The sequence below is a fragment of the Oratosquilla oratoria genome, chromosome 16 (assembly GCF_046742065.1).
Source record: "Oratosquilla oratoria isolate Oo_2021 chromosome 16, ASM4674206v1, whole genome shotgun sequence".
NCBI lineage: Eukaryota > Metazoa > Arthropoda > Malacostraca > Stomatopoda > Squillidae > Oratosquilla > Oratosquilla oratoria.
In genome coordinates, this window is record NC_134792.1 from 52,240,054 (window position 1) to 52,260,053 (window position 20,000).

Below are 20,000 nucleotides of genomic sequence, written 5' to 3' on the forward strand. Positions count from 1 at the left end.
AGTGGCAGCCGGGAACTCTAACCATTACGCCACGAGTCATGTGTTTGTGTCTGCGTGTATATATAATATAATATAATATAATAATGTGTATATATGCAATCCTGAATTACTTGCATACGCCAGGGAGCTCGTTGATTCTCCCACACGACGCCATCGCCAGTCCCCCGAGGTGTCTCGCAAGTGAACTACCCTGCAGCCACCCTTTGGACTCGAAACAACTTTCGACAGATTTGATGGACTTGCCCCCAGACAGGAATTCTTTTGGCGTCCTCTTCTTCGTCTCCTCCATCGAGAGTAGGATCAACATCAGGGAAGCGTACCATATGCCCATATAGCCGGTATTGACGTTCACGAATTACTGGCTACTGGCCTAGACCGAGTCTCATAGTATAGTCTTTAGTTTGATACTCAGTCGTTCCAGTAATACCCCCATGATTCTCCGAAGGCACTTAGTACCAAAGACACCGAGGCGCCTCTTGAAATCAGGATTCAGTGATACTTGTTCTTGTGTGTCATTGCTTATTTCCATATTATTATTATGGGACAAAAGGGGCACTGAGAAAGAGGGGAATGTCTGTTGAGGAAGGAAGGGAGAAGAAAAAAGATAGGGGTGAATGGAGAATGGTTGTGTATGGATGGAGCTGTGATGCATGGAGCGTTGGGCGGGGGATGGTACGGGTGTGGGAGTATATGTAAATGATATTTTGACGCAGCCCGAAGGGATTTCTCCCCGTCTCCTCTTTTTCTGCGTGAGGGGACGGAGAGAGGGATGTGCTGTGTCTTTCTGCATTGCTTCTGACCCAGGCCAGTGGGCAAGATGCAGGGATGACCCGTCATCCAGGAGGAGCCAAGAAAAGGGAGAGGGAAGGGTGGTGAATGGGAGTGAAGTATGTGGGGATGAAATAAGTGGGAGTGGATTTAGGACTTTGACTTTGGCTACCTCCCTTGTAAGGGGGAAAAGCCGTTAGTATATGCATTATTAATTATTATTATTATTATTATTATTATTATTATTATTGTTATTATTCACGAGAAAGTACCCAAAGACCCCTGGTATTGTTTTTTGTAATTTGGTTATTGGCGGCTCTATTCTTTCGGAGAGTTTCGTGCCTTTGGCTGCTGCTGCTGTTGATTCCAGTATTGCAATTTATAGGCAAAAGTTCTAGATGAACAAGACGCCATTTCAACAATGCACTTCTGTTTTTGTTTTCTTTTGTAATTTCGAATAAATCGTTGGGTAATGTTTAAGTGAATATTTTATTTCATGTCATATTTTAAACTGTGATCAAACGCCATGCTTTATTCGGCGACATGTGCCTTTTTGTTTTATAGCGTCGGCAAATTTGTATGATTAATCGATCAATGTGTTCTGCTATGCCCATATAGATTAAATGACATTGGGGAGGCCAGAGTAGCAGCAGCCATGTCTTGACAGGTGCCAATAGTAGCTGCTCGCTAGACAGCTGTGGTTGGGATGGAATTTGTAGCACGTGTGTGCCCAACAGCTTCCACTGCAGGAACTGGTGGAAGGGCGCGGCAGCAGCAGCAGCAGCAGCAGCAGCAGCAAGAATATCATCAACTACATGAACGAAAACAGTGCCACCTCCCAGAGGTCGTCGGACGGAAGAATGGTTGCTTACCTTGCTTCTTGTGATGACTGACTACCAGACTCTTGATTTTGTCGCAGTCATTCAACGAGTGTGACAAGTTCGGGTCTTAGCGAGGGAAATTTTTAGGTACAGTTTTTCTACCCCAACATTTATTTTTCTGCCTTCTCATTCCCTCCTCCCTTATTGGCTACTCACTCCTCACTCGTTCCCTTCCCACTTCCACCCTCATTCCCCTCCCCCATATCACTGGTTCTCCTCATTCCCCTTCCTCCATTGATTTCTATCGTCTTTTGGTATGGATAACTTTGACATAGCTAAAAGTGAATGGAAGACGCTGAATATTGTCGAGCGGGTCAGACCTGGTAGTGGTGAGCTATGCTGTCGTCGGTCAAATTAAATATCTCGAGGGTCATCACAAAACCGTTGTGCTGTCAACATTTGTTGCAAATCCTGACAATTTAGTCTTTTTATTGTTTTATTTTATTTATTTTTATTTTACCAGACTTGGGCCCAGATAGATTGAAATCCCATTCTCATAGGATTCTGTCCATCGTTTGTTCAGCAGAAGTAACGTTGCCAAATCCTTAGCCAACGCCACGGTCAAGGCTGCGTGTGACTGCCTGGCTGTAATTGCGAAGAGAGTAGTGTTGCATACGATTTATGGTGTACTGGATTTTCGAGGGACGATGGGAAGGATCAATTATTGCAAGATGGACGGACTGACCCGCATTAAAGTTGGATCATTCAAAAGATATGTGGCGGGAAGTTCAGGAATATGTGGCGGATGAAGGAGGTACAACCTGGGCCTCGGAGACGACAGACAGGTTAGGAGGATTCTGGGAAAACGGAGTCTTTTTTTTTCGTGGAGTGCGAGAGGTTTAGTAGAAAGGCATAGTACTGCGCTGGTGCCAGTTTGTAGAGTCGCCTACACCACGAGGGAGGCGGCCGTGTGTCAAACGCCGTGCGAGGTGGAGATGGAGGTACAGGAGGAGGAGGAGAAGGGAGGCACCACGGAGCAGCCGCAACCTTCTCTACCCTTCTGGGCGGCACCAGTGCTCAATGGTAGGCAATAGACGGTCCCGCGTGGTCTTCCCTTTGTAATGCTGGCGAGAGGTGGCTGCAAGGTTTGCTCTGGATTTCGCCATGAAACAACAGAATTGCGATCAAGCAAGACGAGGCCTCATGGGGGTCCAGGAAGCAGCGAGGTGGTGTTGGCGGAGGCGGCAGTGGTGGTAGGGCGGAGGTGGTGGGAATTGGTGGGGGAACAAGGGGGGATGGGGGAGTGGCTGATGGGGGAGTGTGTGGTAAGGGGGATAGCGAGCGAGCGAGCTAGGAGACGGGGGAGGTGGGGAAAGAGTGAGGAGCGGGGGGAGTGTAGTACGTACGACGCGGTCACAGTAGTGTGATGTGAGACGCCGTTGTGGGTGGACGTACGCGCATATTGGTGTATTTCTTAAGCCCGCCATATAACTGTTTCCGCCTCAAAATGTTGTGTAATAGTGGTCGGTTGTGTAAAGTGAAGAAGGGGTCTGTTGAGTCCTCTAGAAAAGTTCGGCAAAGTGGCCGTGCTTGCTCAACTTGTGCTCTTGTGCGACGCAGATGGGTCGCTCGCTCGCTCCCTCCTGATACTCGTGTTCTCTTCGTGAGCCGTCGGGCGGGCTGCCGCCACCGCCACCGCCGCCGCCGTTGCTGCTGCTGGCCTCCTGCTGCTGCTGCTGCTGCTGCTGGTGCTGGTGCTGCTGCTCCTCTTTGGGATGGAGGTCTTGGTGCGGCGGGATCCTTAACATCCCAGTTTGGATGTGCGTCCAAGGCGGTTTAGGTCGAGTAAAGCCGCAGGAAGAAGGAAAGGCATGCAGGCGGCTGGCTGGTTGGCTGGCTTGCTAGCTGACTAATTGACTAGAATGCTGTCGTCGGACGCGAGGCACGGCACGGCAGGATATCAGAGCCTTTTGCATCCTGCCTGCCTGCCTGCCAGCCTGCTTAGCAGTCCTGGGTCATCTGCCTCCCATCGTCCACTGTCGGGTGTGACTGGCCTGTCGAGGGGCTTGCCGACGAGCCATGTAGATAGATAATGGTGACGATGGTACGACCGACCACGGCGTAAGCACCACGCCCATTTCATAGCCGCGCTAGCTAAAGGAAGAGGAGGACGCGGTTTATGTTATGGGTGTGCCCTGTCGTAGGCCACAGCAGCAGCGCTATGGCGTACGTAGCTCAGGTGGTGGTAGTGGTGGTGTGGAGGAGTAAGTGGTGGCGGCGGCGGCGGCGCTGTACCACGCAGCAGCAGCAGCAGCAGCAGCAGCATTACTACCACTAGTTTTACCATTGAAACAAGATTGCATATAATAAGGAAACACGCTGAACCCCATCGACGTGCAATCATTACTTGTGCCAGAGTGTCAAGCGCCCACGTGTATTGATGGTGTGGCTTTATACTGTGTAACTCGTGTGCTAGTGTGCGCGCGCCATGGGCCTACGTTCCACTATGGCCGCATTCACGCCACACAAATCCACTTGTCTCTGTTCGGCAAGACTGTATGCCAAGGGAAGACTACATCATGCCGGTGTAGTGCAGCATGTGCGTGCCAGAAGACAGAGCCGGGATGGGCGCGTATTCCGCGGAAGGAAGTATGAGGCAAGTACCATGTGGGAGGAGGAGCACACCCTCGTCAATACCGGCTGGCTGAGCCAACCAGCGCCCCTACGTAAAGCAGCATGTGAAAGCTATACCCTGCTGCCTGCAAGGGGCCATGCATGGGTTAGCCATTATTGAATGAACCGAGGTCAGTACTGAGAAGAACTAACACTGTTGACGTGGCCTAACTAGTTCCATTTTGTTAAGATAAAGTAGTTTTTTTTTCTCTCTAGATTCCCTGATGAGGGCTTATGCAATGTTGAGAACCACAGAATGGAGAAGGTTGTAAGTTTCATTGACTTCAGCAAGGGTAAACCACAGTTGTATATGTTTTCCTTGCCCAGGCCCACGCGAATGATAATTACAATACAGTAATAAGATTTCCTTTCATAGTTAAATATATAAAAATATTTGTATCATAGTTGGAATCGCACTGCATATTAGTTTGACCCAAAATCGAAGAATGCAGCAGAACGCGATTCCTTGGAATAGAACAAGGCGCGGCCGGGTTAGCTACTAAGTCTAGGGTTCGTTCCCGCGCCAGTATCTTCGAAGATACTAAGCCATTTGCCAAATTAAATTACAGACCATTCTCCTGAGGGGGAATTTTAGAACTGATTATTGCAATGTGCATGCGTGCTTGTGTGTACGCGAGCGCGAACGTGCGTGTTTGTGTATGTGTGTGTGTGTGTTTGTGTGCGAACGGGAGAGGCCCGTCAGTCGAACTTAAGAACATGGGAAGATTATTCGAGACAAATAGAGGGACGAGAATATTAAGCATCGATTAGCCTTGCATTTCTTCAGGACTTTAAGAACCTAAAAGGACAATATATTTTGGACTTCCATATTTCTATGCGAGATTGATCATTGTGAATAACGTAACAACGCTCTAGTCAGGCAGGATTCTCCACATAGACGTCAAAGCATAGGTCAGGTTTACCACCATTTAAGCAATACACGAAGCACATAAGCCTCATTTCGGTGTGGCACACGAGGGTACCGGCGTTCCCCTATGTGTATGCATACAATACAGATTCTGCCCCCCCCTCTACACTTCCACCAACTAAACATTGTGCCAGATAGTGGAATAAGTAATTAATTTCAGTCCTTTCCCCACTTTCAGATTGTTTCATCAATAGCTCTTACAATATTTCTTGTTCCAAATTACCATCAAAAACAATGTTGAAGAAAAAAAAAATATCCAACACCAGCCATGGATGCCAATAATAGAGACCTGTCTTCTAAAGAAAATTTAAGGCACAAATGAATATGTAAACATGTATGTGTGTGTATGTATAATATATATATATATATATATATGTGTGTGTGTGTGTGTGTATTTACCTAGTTGTATTTTGCAGGAAGGGGAGCTACGCTTGTGGTGTCCCGCTGTGTGTGTGTGTGTTTATATAAGTATATGAAATGTATTTTTGTGGGTATGTATTTACCTGATTCTAGTATACAGGAAATTAGCAATGGTCACTGGGTCTCTTACTCTCCAATTAATCCTACCTAGCCTCAAATTCAAGTATAGTTCCAGATTGGTCTATACTTCATTTCCAATTATCATATATTTGAATTTATGTATTTTCCAGCTAGGGCTATATCTCCAAAACTATTTAAATTATTTATGCATCTATATGGAAAACTATATCTTCACATCCTTTAAGCATGTAGTCTGTCTTAATTTGTTCTCAAAATATCTTAAAACCCTTCCATCCTTAATTAAGAGATCTCATCTGTCAATCTAACCTCATTTAGTGACCAGAATACTGTAATTGTATCACTTCTTTAATTTTGGATGTTTCAAAGTTGGCAAACCCAGTACTTTAAGTCCCACTTATGGTTTATCTGTCAGGCTGGGACCAATTTAGTTGCTGCCCTTTGTATTCTCCTGATCTTGTTTATATTATTCACTGTGTGGAGACTATATCACTGACACATATTCCAGTCTTGAATTGATCAGGGTTTTGATGGATTTTTTCATCATTTCTAAATCTGTATAGTGAAAATAAACTTAAATTTTCTGCACCCAATCGTGCATTTCCCACAATCTTGCTGAGATGTCTTTTAGGTGACAGATTACCTATTAATTATTAACATTCGAATTTTTTGCCTCTGCTTTTAGGTTAACTTCCCAAGGAATAGTTTAAAGATGGTCTTTTGCAGCAATTTGTGTGTGTGTGTGTGCCCGTGTCTGTATGTGTGATTAACTATGGTCTTAGATCACATGTTAGACTTGTGATCGGCAGCTATTTCTCTTCCGGAAGAGACCTCAGAGCTTGTGTATATGACTGATCTATGGGTCATGTTGTGACCATACACACACACACACACACCCCACTCTCTGCCCACAAGAGTTAGAGTAACAATCCACAGTGCAACAATACTGAAACTATTTCAGCCCTAAGTGGGATTCAAACCCAGACCACTGTGGTAGCAGCTGGGAACTCGACCAACTGTACCTCATACCAATGGCTTTTTCCCCCATACAAGGGAGGTAGCCAAATTCAAAGGCATAATCCACTCCCACCCATTTCATTCCCACATACTCCCCCATTCAGCACCCCTCCCTCCCACTTTTCTTGGCTCCTAGATAATGAGTCATCCCTGCATCTCGCTCACTGCCCTGGGTCAGAAGCAATGCAGCAAGACACAGTTCAACCACAGCAAGGCCACTTCATTAATTGGCAACCCATCTCTCCATCCTTTCATGCAGAGAAAGATGGGCAGAAATATAAATGGACACTGTGTGTGTGTGTTTACCTAATTGTAGTGTACAGGAAGGGAGCAAAACTTGTTGGGTCCCATCTATTCTCCAGTTTATCATACCTGTCAAATTCATGTGTGTTTGTATACCTACACGTGTGTATATGTATACACACACAACTCAATAGCGCAGTGGTAGCGATCATAGCCACCACTACAGCAGTCCAGATTCGAATCCCGCCCAGGGCTGAAATAATTTCAGTATCGCTGCACTGCGAGTTGTTACTCCAGCTCTCATGGGTGTGCATGTAAGGTCACCACATTGCTTATAGATCGGTCATGTACGAGCTCAGCTCTCTTCTGGGAGGTAAATAGCTGTTGATCAGAAATCTATCACATGATCCGAGACTGTGGTGAATATTACACACACATTCCCACCCATTCCACTCCTATCAACCACAATTTCTTCCTTCTCATCTTAGCTCCTTGTGAATGAAGGGTCATTTCTGTCTCCCACCCACTGCCCTGTGTGAAAAGCAATGCAGCAAGGCACAGTACATCCGCAGTAAGGATGCTTCACTTAATCATTAACCCCCTTTCTCTGCCCCCTTGTGTGGAAAATAAAGAAGATGGGGAGAAATCTCTTCAGGCTGCATTAAAATGTCATTTACACATAACCACTCCCTACTCCACCCCCTTGTGTGTGCGTGCATATGTGAGTGTATTATGAACATCATGTATGTATGCATGCATATATAAGCCTGCAAGTGTGTGTGTGTATAATATATATAATGTATATATGTGTGTGTGTGTGTTTCATCTGGAGAAGCTCAGGGATGATGTGTATGCCTAGGAGTATGTTATAGTAGTTTATCAGGTTGAAGTACTTGCCATTGAGGACCCTGAAGAACTGTGACACACCTTTGTGAAACTGAAAGCTACTGTGGAGTGCATTGAAGAGCATCCACAGTCAGTGTGTGTGTGTGTGTGTATTTCTATAGCCTCCCACTTTGTATATATACTCATGTTGGTATCATCATTGTATGTACCCTGAAGATGTCTAAATAGACAAAAGTACTTGGTCATCATTTTATTATTTTCCTTGGTGATATTTCTGCATATATATATATATATATATATATATATATATATATATATATATATATATATATATATATAATTGTGTGTATACAACACTGAATGGGTCCCAGTGACTAGAGATACATTTTTATCAATCACAATGCACTTTATTTCTAAGCCATCAACATTGGAAGAACTGTGGAGGCACATGCAGAAATTGAAACGTGGTATGCCCGATGACTCAAACCTACAGCCAGAATGTGACCAGTGCTATAGTGACTTAGACCATTACACCATCTTGATGGTGTAATGGTCTAAGTCACTACAGCATTGGTCATGTGCTGGCCATAGGTTTGAGTCCTCGGGGGTACCACATTTCAATTTCTGCATGTGCCTCCTCAGTTCTTCCAATGTTGATGGCTTAGAATTAAAGTGCATTGGGGTTGATAAAAAATATGTGTATGTGTGTGTGTGTGCACCTGAACATCCTGTTTGAACATTGTGACTTCGGACACATCTCACAACCCTGAGGATGTCAGTGATGTGGACAACAGTGTTTTCTGGTTTCAATAATGATGAAAGTGTTCAGTTTTCAGGATTTGAAGACTAAAATTACTTGCCCTGTAAATAGTAATCACGTTTTGAAAAGTGCTAGTGATGTGCATAGACTATTTTAAAAGGATATATTTACATAATATATATTTCCATTTGTGATATTATGTAGTAGTGTTTATAGTTTCTAACCTTATTTTGCTCAATTTTGGGTGTCATGTGCTACTAGATGTGGATAGGAATTACTAGGAACTTTGGTTTTAATATACCATATTGCAAAACAGGCAAAAAAATCCAGATAAGAAATGGTCAAGAAACTTGACATGTCACTAAGCCACTCGTAAAACATACCAGGTAACCTTTTCCCCCCTTAAAATTATGGAAGTCATGATTGGGATGCATCCTTGAGGCCAGAGCATCTTAGATGCTGACAAATACAGTGTGTGTGTGTCCATGTCAGGCAAGACACCTGTCCTTCAACTGGAACCACATAACCTATTACTAACTGCTACATGGTCTGATTGTCAATGGCTAAACCAGATATCTCCCCCACCACCACCACCACTGGTCACCTGCCTGTAACAAGGGTCTTTTGGACACCCAAATGGAGAGGAATAAAAAATTATCAAAAGGGCAGATGAACTATTTGAGTCAATCATTGACTCAAATAGTTCATCTGCCCTTTTGATAATTTTTTATTCCTCTGACTCAATGGTTTGGATCACTAATTCATGTGTTTGCCATGTATGGCCAGCAGGACCTGGAGGTGGGAGTCCTGGAGGCTTAGTGATGTTCCAGTGCTGTGGTTGCACTGAGATGCCCCCAAAGGACTAGCAATATGCCTCATTGGTCCTCTATTCAGGCCAGGATGGGTTGTCCCCTTTGGGTTAAGAGACAAATCTGTAGAACTGCCTGACCTGAATCTTTGGGTTAAGCACACCCAGAATCAAGCAACTGCCATTTGGGCTAACACCATATGGGCCACATCTGTTTTCTCCTAGTGTCATGGTGGTGGGAATTTGTACCCACCCATGACACCTTGGTCTGTTGGATTACTATGTATACCCAAATTCCAATTTCCCCTCATTGAGCTCTATAGTGGTTGGGGGGGCCCAGGAGTATGAATCGTAAACATATGTACATGGCAACCATATTCAACACCTGTGGTGGTGGAGGTGGGCTTGCAATCTGCCCCTGCCAAAATTAACCTTTTCAATACAAATCAAATAGTCGCACGCACATCATGTTGGCTGATATATGATCCATCACAATATGTGCATTACAAAATATAAAGTTACTGCTGTTATACTTGTTCACCCAGAAAACATGATCAAACCTGTTCACAGAATATGGGGGTCACTCGGCTACAACTACAAAATGAATATAACCAAGAAGCTGATGCCAGCATCCTTGTATACCCAACTCGCATCTCATAACATATACATAGACATCATTGTATTCAAGAGGTTAACAACTCTGCTGTTCAGGTTTGATGTGTTGCAAACGAGGCACAAACACATCAAGACAGTCCTGGTATGAACCTCCAGTGGACTCACCATGTGGGCACTTGGAACATTATTTTTCTTTGTCAGGATGATTGGATATAGTGACTCTCTCAGGTATTGAGAGTCACACTTACTTCTGGTCAGGCCGCACTGATGGAGCCCACCTCGTGGAAGTAGCTATAGGCATATCTAGCCAAATGCAGCATGCCATCATAAAGGCTGCTTAGGTTGAAGAGTATGATGCTGTTGAGGCTGATGTATTATTACCTTAGGCTTCATCTCTCTTGATGCAAAATGTGTTCCTACTTAGGCATATAAACCTGAAGAGAAGGAAATTTTTTATGCCAAACTTGAATCTATAGTTGGCCAGTGTCCACTTTGAGACACACTTGTTTTGGAGGACTTCAGTATAGTTCTGGCACTGACAGAGGTGACAATAAAGTATGTGTTGGCCCCCATAATTCCGGAACCAGGAATGCTAACAGTTTTATTCTTCTGAACTTTCCGAAGTTCACAGGGCTGAGGATTGTTGGTTCCATGTTCCAGAGAAGAGAGCCATGCCTGGACTTGATATACTAATGTGAGAAGAGTGGCCACTGTCTTCAATCATATACTTGTTAGTGCTTGTTGATAAAATATACAGAACTGCAGGTTTTATTGAAGTGCTAAATTCTTTGGGACAGACCATACACTTATGGTGGCAACACTCAGACTGCATATCAAATCCAGGAGGATCCCAAAATGCAACCCACCTGGGTTTCATCTGGAGAAGCTCAGGGGTGATGTGTATACTTAGGAGTATGTTGTAGCAGTTTGTAATCAGAATGAAGTACTTGCCACTCCTGGTTCCAGAGAAGAAAGCCACACCAGTGGACTTTATATAGCAATGTCAGAAGGGTGGCTATGGGTTTCATCTGGAGAAGCTCAGGGGTGATGTGTATACCCAGGAGTATGTTGTAGCAGTTTGTAATCAGAATGAAGTACTTGCCACTCCTGGTTCCAGAGAAGAGAGCCACACCAGTGGACTTTATATAGCAATGTCAGAAGGATGGCAATGGTCTTCAATCATATACTTGTTAGTACTTGTTGAAAGAATGTACAGAACTGCTGAGTTTATTGAAGTGCTAAATTCATTGGGACTGATCATAGACTTGTGGTAGCAACACTATGATTGCACATCAAATCCAGGTGAATCCCGAGATGCAATCCACCAGGATTTCATCTAGAGAAAATCAGGGATGATGTGTATGCCTAGGAGTATGTTGTAGTAGTTTATCAGGTTGAAGTGGTTTAAGTACTTGCCATTGAGGACCCTGAAGAACTGTGACACACCTTTTGAAACTGAAAGCTATTGTGGAGAGCATCCAGAGTCAGCAAGTGGTGTGACAGTGGAGATAGATACTGGAGAATATAGAGTGTGGCTTGCTCCTAGAATGGCCAAGGACCTGGACCAATACAGGATTCAAAAATGGCAGAATAGACCTTTCATGAGGATGGACAAGGATACAGTTGGAGCATGCTATCAGCATGGTATAGGACTGCTGTCTGGCAGTCCTGTACCATTCCCTCTGACTGGAAAAAAAAAAAGTCTGGTCATCCCTATCTTGAAGGGGGAAAGGGACCAGTTGGACAGCAATAACTACCACAGTATCACACTGCTCAGTTTGCCAGGTACAGTGTTTCCCCATGTATTGCTGACACAGGTTCGCTCACATCTGCCAGCCAAAGTTTCAGAGGCCTGAACAGTATGGGTTAATGTTATGAAAGTCAATAATTGATCAGGTCCTTGTGCTTTGTATTCTTGTGGAGAGATGACATGAGTTTCAACAGGGTTTTTGTGGACCTAATGTTGATCACTAGAAATTGTTTGATGCTGTGCATCATGGGATGCTCCATAATATATGGTATTCATGCTAGGATTTTGACTTGATATCTGGCATATACTCTGGGAGAGAGAATAATGTAAAGTATGGGGCAGCGTGTGTCCAGCTCCTTTTCTGTAAATTCGGGAGTGAGGTTAGGATGTGACCTTGCCCCAACACTTCAACACCTGCATGGACTGGATTTTGGACAGAGCTGTCTATCATTGTCCTTGCAGAGCATCTATTGGCAGCACCAAGTCACTGGCCTTTTATTTGTTGATGATATTGTCCTTTTTGTGGAATCGTAGGAGGTCCTGGTTGCAGTCTATTAGTCACTGCTCAGGGAAATGAAACTGCTGGTACTCCAGATCGCTTGGACCAAGACCAAGGTCCAAGTATTTGGAGACTCACTGGATGACTGTTCAGTCTGTCCATATATATGGTAAGGACATTGAGGCCTGGGAAAGCTTTATATACCTTGGAAGTGTAGTATATAACAGAGGAGGGTCATGTCAGGAAGTACTTTGAAGGATTGGTATGATGTTTTGATATACTCAACCTGAGTTTATGGCATTGTCAATATTTATGCAAGACTAAGATTCAAATCATCAAGTCACTTGTGCTCCCTGTCTTCCAGTACAACTGTGAGACATGGACACTGAATCCTAACTTAAGAGGCATCTTGATATATTTGTACAAAGTGACTTTGGAGAATTGTGGAGTATTGCTGGAATGACTTTGTATCAAATAAAAATACACAGTAGTTCAAATCTCAATTTAGGCCAGTTATTAGCATAATTGGTGAACGTTAACTTTGGCCATATGAACATATGGCATGTTTCCCTGATGTTGATCCCACTCACATGGACAAATGCCTTTTGAGGAGATAAAAGGGATGCCCACAGAATTAATGGCTGGGGCAAGTTACTGCATGGAAGCTTGCTCAGAGTGACCATGGGGACTGGTGATGGTATGAGAGTGAAGGCACTCTTGCATATGCACCCAGTTGATGATGATGTGTATTTACCTACAATAATTGTAGTATACAGGAAAGGAGCATTGCTCATTGGGTTCTGTCTCCTATTCTCTAATTTTCTAATATACCTAGACTCGAATTCATGTACAGTTCCAGCTTAATCTATATCTTTGATTTCCAATATCATATGTAGATTTGAACTTGTGTATTATTTGAGCTTGGGCTATATCACCTAAGCTATTCCACATTTTTATACATCTATATAGAAAACTATTTCTTCATCCTTTTGACATGTGGACTTTCTTAATTTACTTCCATATATATATTGTATATACTTGTGCATATATATGCCAACTTCCTGTATTGTGCAACCTCACATTTTTCATATACCTCGTGTATAATGCAACCCCACCTTTTGAAAATTACTGGTAGATCTACCGTAGTCAAATATTGAAGTGCTGGGAATCATTCAAGAATTATTTTATAGCAAATAAATTTTCTTTTCATTTTTTTTTTTTTTTTACAAAGATACTTACATCAAATATTGACAAAGATTTAGGTATCATACTTTTGCTTTGGATCCTGCCTAACTATAGTTGCTGCTTAACCCTGTGTGTGTCTCATGTAGCCAAAGTTTCTTTCAATTTGTTATATGAAAAACAAAACTTCATCCACTATTTATTCTACTTGAATTCAACAAATACGTTATGTGAATGAAGAATAAACAATGATTTCTCTCTCTCTCCTGTCTTAGATTTGCATGCATCATTATTCGCAAGTGTTTACATCTAATCACCTTTCCAGCAATAATCCTTTTGTAATGATTAGCTGTACATATATGCCATATCTATAGTTATTTACCAGTTTTCTGTTTTCCTCGTGTTTTCCAAAAAAAATTATTTACAATACCATATCAGTATCTTTTACTGCCTGTTAGGTACATATCAGACAAAATGGGGTGCAGTTGGAAAAGCAATACCTCAGCTATGTAAATGCATATGAAGGTGCATGCAGATTAGAGAAAGGGAAAATAATCGACTTCATGTGTATAATGTTTTTGTGGTACCCATAGTGAATGGAGTCCTGATATACATGTAACAACAGAAAGGAAGAATGTAGGCTATGGGAGGCAAGTTAAAGGAGCTTACTGGTACTGTTAAAGTTTGCCAAATGTACTGTGAGACTGTAGGCCTACCAGATAAGTTACATTCATCAAAAATACATGAAAGTTAGCACATTCTAAAGTATTACCTGTGTATAGTGCGATCCTTTAGTTTTTGAGTAAAAAATTACTCATAAAAACTCGCACTGTACACAATACATGGTATACCAGTGTATGTGTGTGTGTAGCCTCTGGAAAATAAAATTATGGGAACTATCTGGGTATTTAGCATTGAAAAAAATATTTGGTCATGTTCCCCTAGGCTTTAATCTCCATGCTGAGACGTTTAGGGATATTATGGGTGGGTTTCATTAAGTAATCTAGAGAAGTCCTTCACTCACTGAAGTTTGATTTCTTCAATGAAATGTTTAAAGGGTGGTAACCACCAAGCCCACCAACTTAGCATTTTCTCTTTCGTAATGAGATTTATTTTTATGATGGCTATTTTTAAAACAAATATCTTACTTCAAAAAATAATATTTGAGGGACTTTTTTTATGAAAATATGCATCTGCCATTAGCATTTTAAAACAGCATATGGTGCAATCTCTTGGTATTAGTTCCAATAACATCATGAGCTGTGTACCAACCCAAGCATCCAGTAGTGGAACAGACAATATTCAGTGATATTAGTTTTTCATTGTCTTTTGAGAGTAGATTCTCTAAATATCTGTGACAAGAGCCAAGGTGTGTGGATAGATGATATAGTTATGGGCTATTTCTTTGAACTGGAATATCTCAAAAAAATCATATTGGTGCATCAATGGTACTTACCTGTATGATTATTGGTTCTGCAATAACTTTGGGCACTCGGAAAAGCAAAAGTAGTATAGGTGACACATTCAATATTTTTGCAGTGTGCTCCTGCACAAAATACTGCATCACATTCACACTATGGCTCCTAGATGCCACAAAATTTGCAAACATTGATTTCTACAACGTCATACAGATATTTTTTCATCTTTGCCCTACTGTGCCAGTGGAAAGGTTAATTATGGTGCTTGTTACTACTAGATAAAACTAATTATTCATTACACAACAAGTTTGATACATTGTTTTAGATTGTTTACACAGTCGCTACAAGTATTGCAAGAACACACTAATCCATTCCAACAAATGATAAGTGTGTGTGTGTGTGTGTTTTATTTCGTCTCATTTATTCCTATACTGCATACCCTTAATTCGATCAAACTAAGTTCAATTTCCAATATAGATATAATAAAAGGAAGTTGCTGTTTCATATATTGTTTATCAGTATTATTACTCTAAATTCAGAAAAAAAAAAAATCCAGTATAAAAGAATTAGTTAAACTGTGTCAGCCTGTACAAGAATGTGGTTTTATGTAAATTATATAATTATCAATGATGTTGATGACTTCATCAATGCATTGGCCCCATTATTTCTCCTGGTTTAATTTTTCTAAGCTTATTTATCTGATAAATTTGATCAAAACTTCCAAAAATAATATTTATTATTATTTGCTTTGCATATGCTTTAAAAAGGCCATTTAGTATTATTTTAATTATTTATCTACCTGTGTATGTTCTGGAAGTAAATAATATGGTTGCTGGGCGGTTATCATCAGCATTCATCTGTCTTTCTCTCAGAATTCTATGTGCCATTAGTATATTATCATCATGCTTCTCTGCCTCTTTTCTCCTATTCTTTTCATCTCAATCTAATCTTCCTCAGTAGTTCTTTCTTCATTTTCATAATTCATAAATTTGATAAGTAGCCTGTGAGACTCGATACGATCTCCAATTGTCAAACACGACTGCATTGCATAAGGAGTGAACATAACTCATGACATCACTGCAGAGTAGGTGGCGCCACAGGTAGGGTTAAAGAGAATGGCTGAAACAGATGGCATTTTGGGGATACATACATATACATACATATACCAAGGCTTTTTCCCCCTTACAAGGGAGGTAGCCAAAAAGGAATAGGCATAAAATCATTCCCACCCATTCCATCCCTGAATACACTCCACATCCCTCCACCCTCCCTCTTTTCTTAGCACCTCCTGGATGACGGGTCATCCCTGCATCTTGTCCACTGCCCTGGGTCAGAAGCAGTGTCGCAAGACACAGCACATCCACAGCAAGGCCGCTTCATTAAATCGGTGACCCCCCCTCTCTGTCCCCCCATTGCATAAAAGGAGAAGACGGGGAGAAATCCCTTCGGGCTGCGTCAAATTTTGCTCACACATACTACCTCACCCCCATCCCCCTGCCCATTCCACCTCATGCATCACAACATCATCCATATACAATCATTCTCCATTCACTCCTGTCTTCTGTCTTCTTTTGGGGATAGGATCAATAATTTCAAATTGCAATAAATAAAAGAGAGTTTTTTGTGTAATTTATTTAGTTATTACTGATGGGAAGTACTAAAAACTAATCTAGTAAAATTAGACACTTCGTTTACAAAGTGATTACACTTTAAGGGAGGTTGACTTCGATTCAGGAAACTTCTTTTCATGACATGTTAACAACTCTAAAGGGTTGAGGTCAGGTGAATTAAAGGGCCAATCCAGAATATAGATATTATGATCAGCAAGAAGCTGTCACTTTCCTTCCCATGTGACAATGTGCAATCATGCATAAAACTGTTGCAGCCGTGTATCACATAAAAGCTGCGGGTGATTATTGAGAACACTGGCATAAGAATCTGCATTTATCATTTGGTCCTTATGATAGAGGTAGAGACCACCATAACCAGCACTATCACTTACACCCCCACACCATGACTGGTTGTGGGTACTTTACTGTCAATACAACATAGGCAGGATTGTACCAGCTGACAGAAGAGGGTTGTCCCACATTTGTAGGATTGTTATTGAAGAATTTGAAGGTGCTTTCATCAGACCACAACACCTCTCCCAGTGCTGTGATGTCCAATTTTTATATTTCTCTACAAAATATTTTGTTTTGTATTGGTAAGATGTAGCTTGTTGGCAGTGGTGCAGCTGGGGAGCTTGCAGGTCTTTTTTGAAGTCTCATGTTGTATTATGGTAAGATCTACAATGGTTTCCAAGAGCTTGTGATTGTATTTTTTCAGCTGTGAGGCGGTCAAATGAGAGTTCTTGATCACTTTATTTTGTAGTAGGTTTTCTGTAGCCTTATAAGTTTTCCATTGCTTACGGAATGTGTGGGAGGAGCCCATGTGTTGCTGGAAGTAGGTGGTGTATGACTACTTTTACCTCAGCCAAAATGAGCACAGGTATCATTTATGGAGACATTTCTCTTGCCTCCAGGCCATGATACCAGCCTTTTCATCGGAAAGTGAGGAACCAACTATATTAAAGGGGAGGAGGACAAGCCTTAACAAAATGCCACACAGTTGTAAGCAATAGAGTTTGGAGCAACACATCCACTCTCAAATACTTGTAGCATGATACTGAATGGCTTCCCTGCAGTAACAGTAATGGAAAAATGCCAGACATTGCCAGATACCAACAGCTAGAAAAATCTTACCACACAGAGGGAGAAATGCAAAATATCTTGACTCTTTTTCATCCTGTATAATTTACCTAATTGTAGTATACAGGAAAGGAACAATAGTCGTTGGGTCCCATCTCCTATTTTCTAATTTAACATATTTAGACTCAATTCATGTACATTTCCAACATATCTGTATCTATGTATTGTTTCGGCTTGGGCTCTATCACCTAAGCTATTACACATATTTATGCATCTATATGGAAAACTATTTCTTCACATCTTGTCAGCATGTGGTCATTCTTAATTTACTCCTATGACCTCTTAACCTCTTCAATACGAGTCAAATTCTTGTGTGCCTAATGTACAATGTATCACACTACTCGCTTTATAGAATATAAAGTCACTGCTGTATTACTCATTCTTGTTCACTCTGAGTAATAATAAACACAGAAAACATGATCAAACTAGTTCACAGAATTTGGGGTCTATCAGCCACAAATACAAAATAAATATAAGACTCCGACACCAAGATCCTTGTATACCCACTGACACCTTGTGATGCCAACATGGGCATCATCGTATTAAAGAGGCTAAAGCCCTCCTATTTTCAGTCGAGAGACCTCATCTGTCAGTGCAATCTATCCCCTTTAATGACCTGAATACTGTAATCGGATCGCCTCTTTCCCTTTGATCTTTCAAAGTTAGCAGACCCAATACTTTTTGTCTTTCCTCATATGGTTTATCTGCCAGGCTGGGGACCAATTTGGTTGCTGCCCTTTGTATTCTCTCAATCTTGCTTATATCCCTCACTCTGTGTGGGGACCATACTGCTGACGCATATTCCAGTCTTGGATGTATCAGGGTTTCAATGAGTTTTTTCATCTCATCCATATAGTGGAACGCCACCTTAATCTTCTGCAGTAGTCCATATGTCTCTCCCACAATCCTGCTGGTATGTCTGTCAAGTGACAGGTTGTCTTTCTCTTCTTTTGCTTTTGTAATGTGCTCATTTTCCAAGGAATAGTTTAAGGATGGCCTTTTGCCACTATTAGCCATTTCCAGTACTTCGTATTTTTTATATTTAACTTTTCACATTCTTTGCTCCATGTAAAAATAGTATCTAGATCTTTTTGCAATAGTCTACCAACCTCCTCATTTTTCACTCATGATTTTTGCATCTGCAAACATGTCAGCATAGCATGTTCCTTCCATCATGTCATTGACTTGGACTAGAAACCTTATTGATGCAAGCACTGAATGTTGTGGAACATTGTTACTGCCCCCCAATCTTGACTATTTATCCTTTACTATTGTCTTGAAAAAATTGCACTCTTTTGTGAAAACTGTATCTGTATGTATATTTGTAGGCATCTTTGAGCTACAATGGAGTTTGGTTACAATGCAAAGTTGTAATCTGATTTTAAGCATAGGATGGAACTATTCAAAATATGCACCTATCATGGTGATTGTTTTCCCCTCAGTGCACTGCCATCAGAAGTCTTCCTTAGATGATGAAGGGCTAAAAGTCCCCTAATAAGCAACACAAAAACAAATGATAAGTAGTAATCCAAAATGGCACACAACCAAGACTGACCAATGCTTCCTTCCTCAGTCTATCATCACATGACAATGTATTCCTCAGCATTGTAACCACAAAACAGCAAAAACTGAGAAGTTTGTAGGCTGAGGGTCCCCATATGTATACATACAGGTATTCATCTAGTTACACTGTGTTCTTTTAGCCATTGTGCAATTAGAAAATCATGCAAATAGAAAATAGTGGATTACCCTAGAGTTGCAGCTACCATGGATATGGGAAGGGGATGAAGCACCATCTATTATGTCACAAAAATTAATTGATTTTGCAAATAAACACAAACTGCAGAATGAATATATCTTTATTCTACTACTATATTAATATTTGAAGAAAAACAAGTAAAAGCAAAGTGGAAGGCAGAGGTAGATGGAGTGAACAGGAGGGGGCAACCAAGGTTGTGATGGATGGATGGATGGATAGGGTAAAAGGGGCTTAGAGGATGCCTGTTGAGGAAGGGAGAAGACAAGATAGGGGTGAGTGGAGAATGGTTGAGTGTGGATGATGCTGTGATGCATGTAAGGGAGTGGGTGAGGGATGGGTAGGGGTAGGGTGTGGTTATTTGTGAATGATATTTTGACATAGCCTGAAGGGATTTTGCCCCCATCTTCTTTTTTTCTCCATGAGGGGATGGAGAGGGGTGGTGTCGCCAATTAAATGAAGTGACCTTGCTGTGGATTTGCTGTGCTTTACTACATTGCTTCTGACCCAGGGCAATGGGTGAGATGCAGGGATGACCCATCATCCAGGAGGAAGTGGTGGTGAATAGGATTGGAGTGGAATTGTTCCTTTTGACTTTGGCTACCTCCATTGAAAGAAAGAAACAGCCCTTGGTATATATATGTATATTAATAGTAGGAAATCTGATG

At 41.7% G+C, this 20,000-nt stretch overlaps 1 protein-coding gene across 8 annotated transcripts in view; it reads left to right on the plus strand.

Moving 5' to 3' along the window:
* Positions 1-20,000, plus strand: part of LOC143034002 (serine/threonine-protein phosphatase 4 regulatory subunit 1-like) — a 476,593-nt gene that overhangs the window by 277,851 nt on the left and 178,742 nt on the right. The window contains exon 1 of one of the 8 annotated variants that reach the window (XM_076199818.1): positions 3,842-4,245. The exons of 6 other annotated variants lie outside the window; for them this stretch is intronic. In XM_076199818.1, the coding sequence (XP_076055933.1) occupies positions 4,187-4,245 (59 nt within the window). In that variant the 5' untranslated portion in view covers positions 3,842-4,186. Of the gene's footprint in view, positions 1-3,841; positions 4,394-20,000 lie in introns of those variants that run through there. One more of the 8 variants, XM_076199821.1, reaches the window with a different exon arrangement.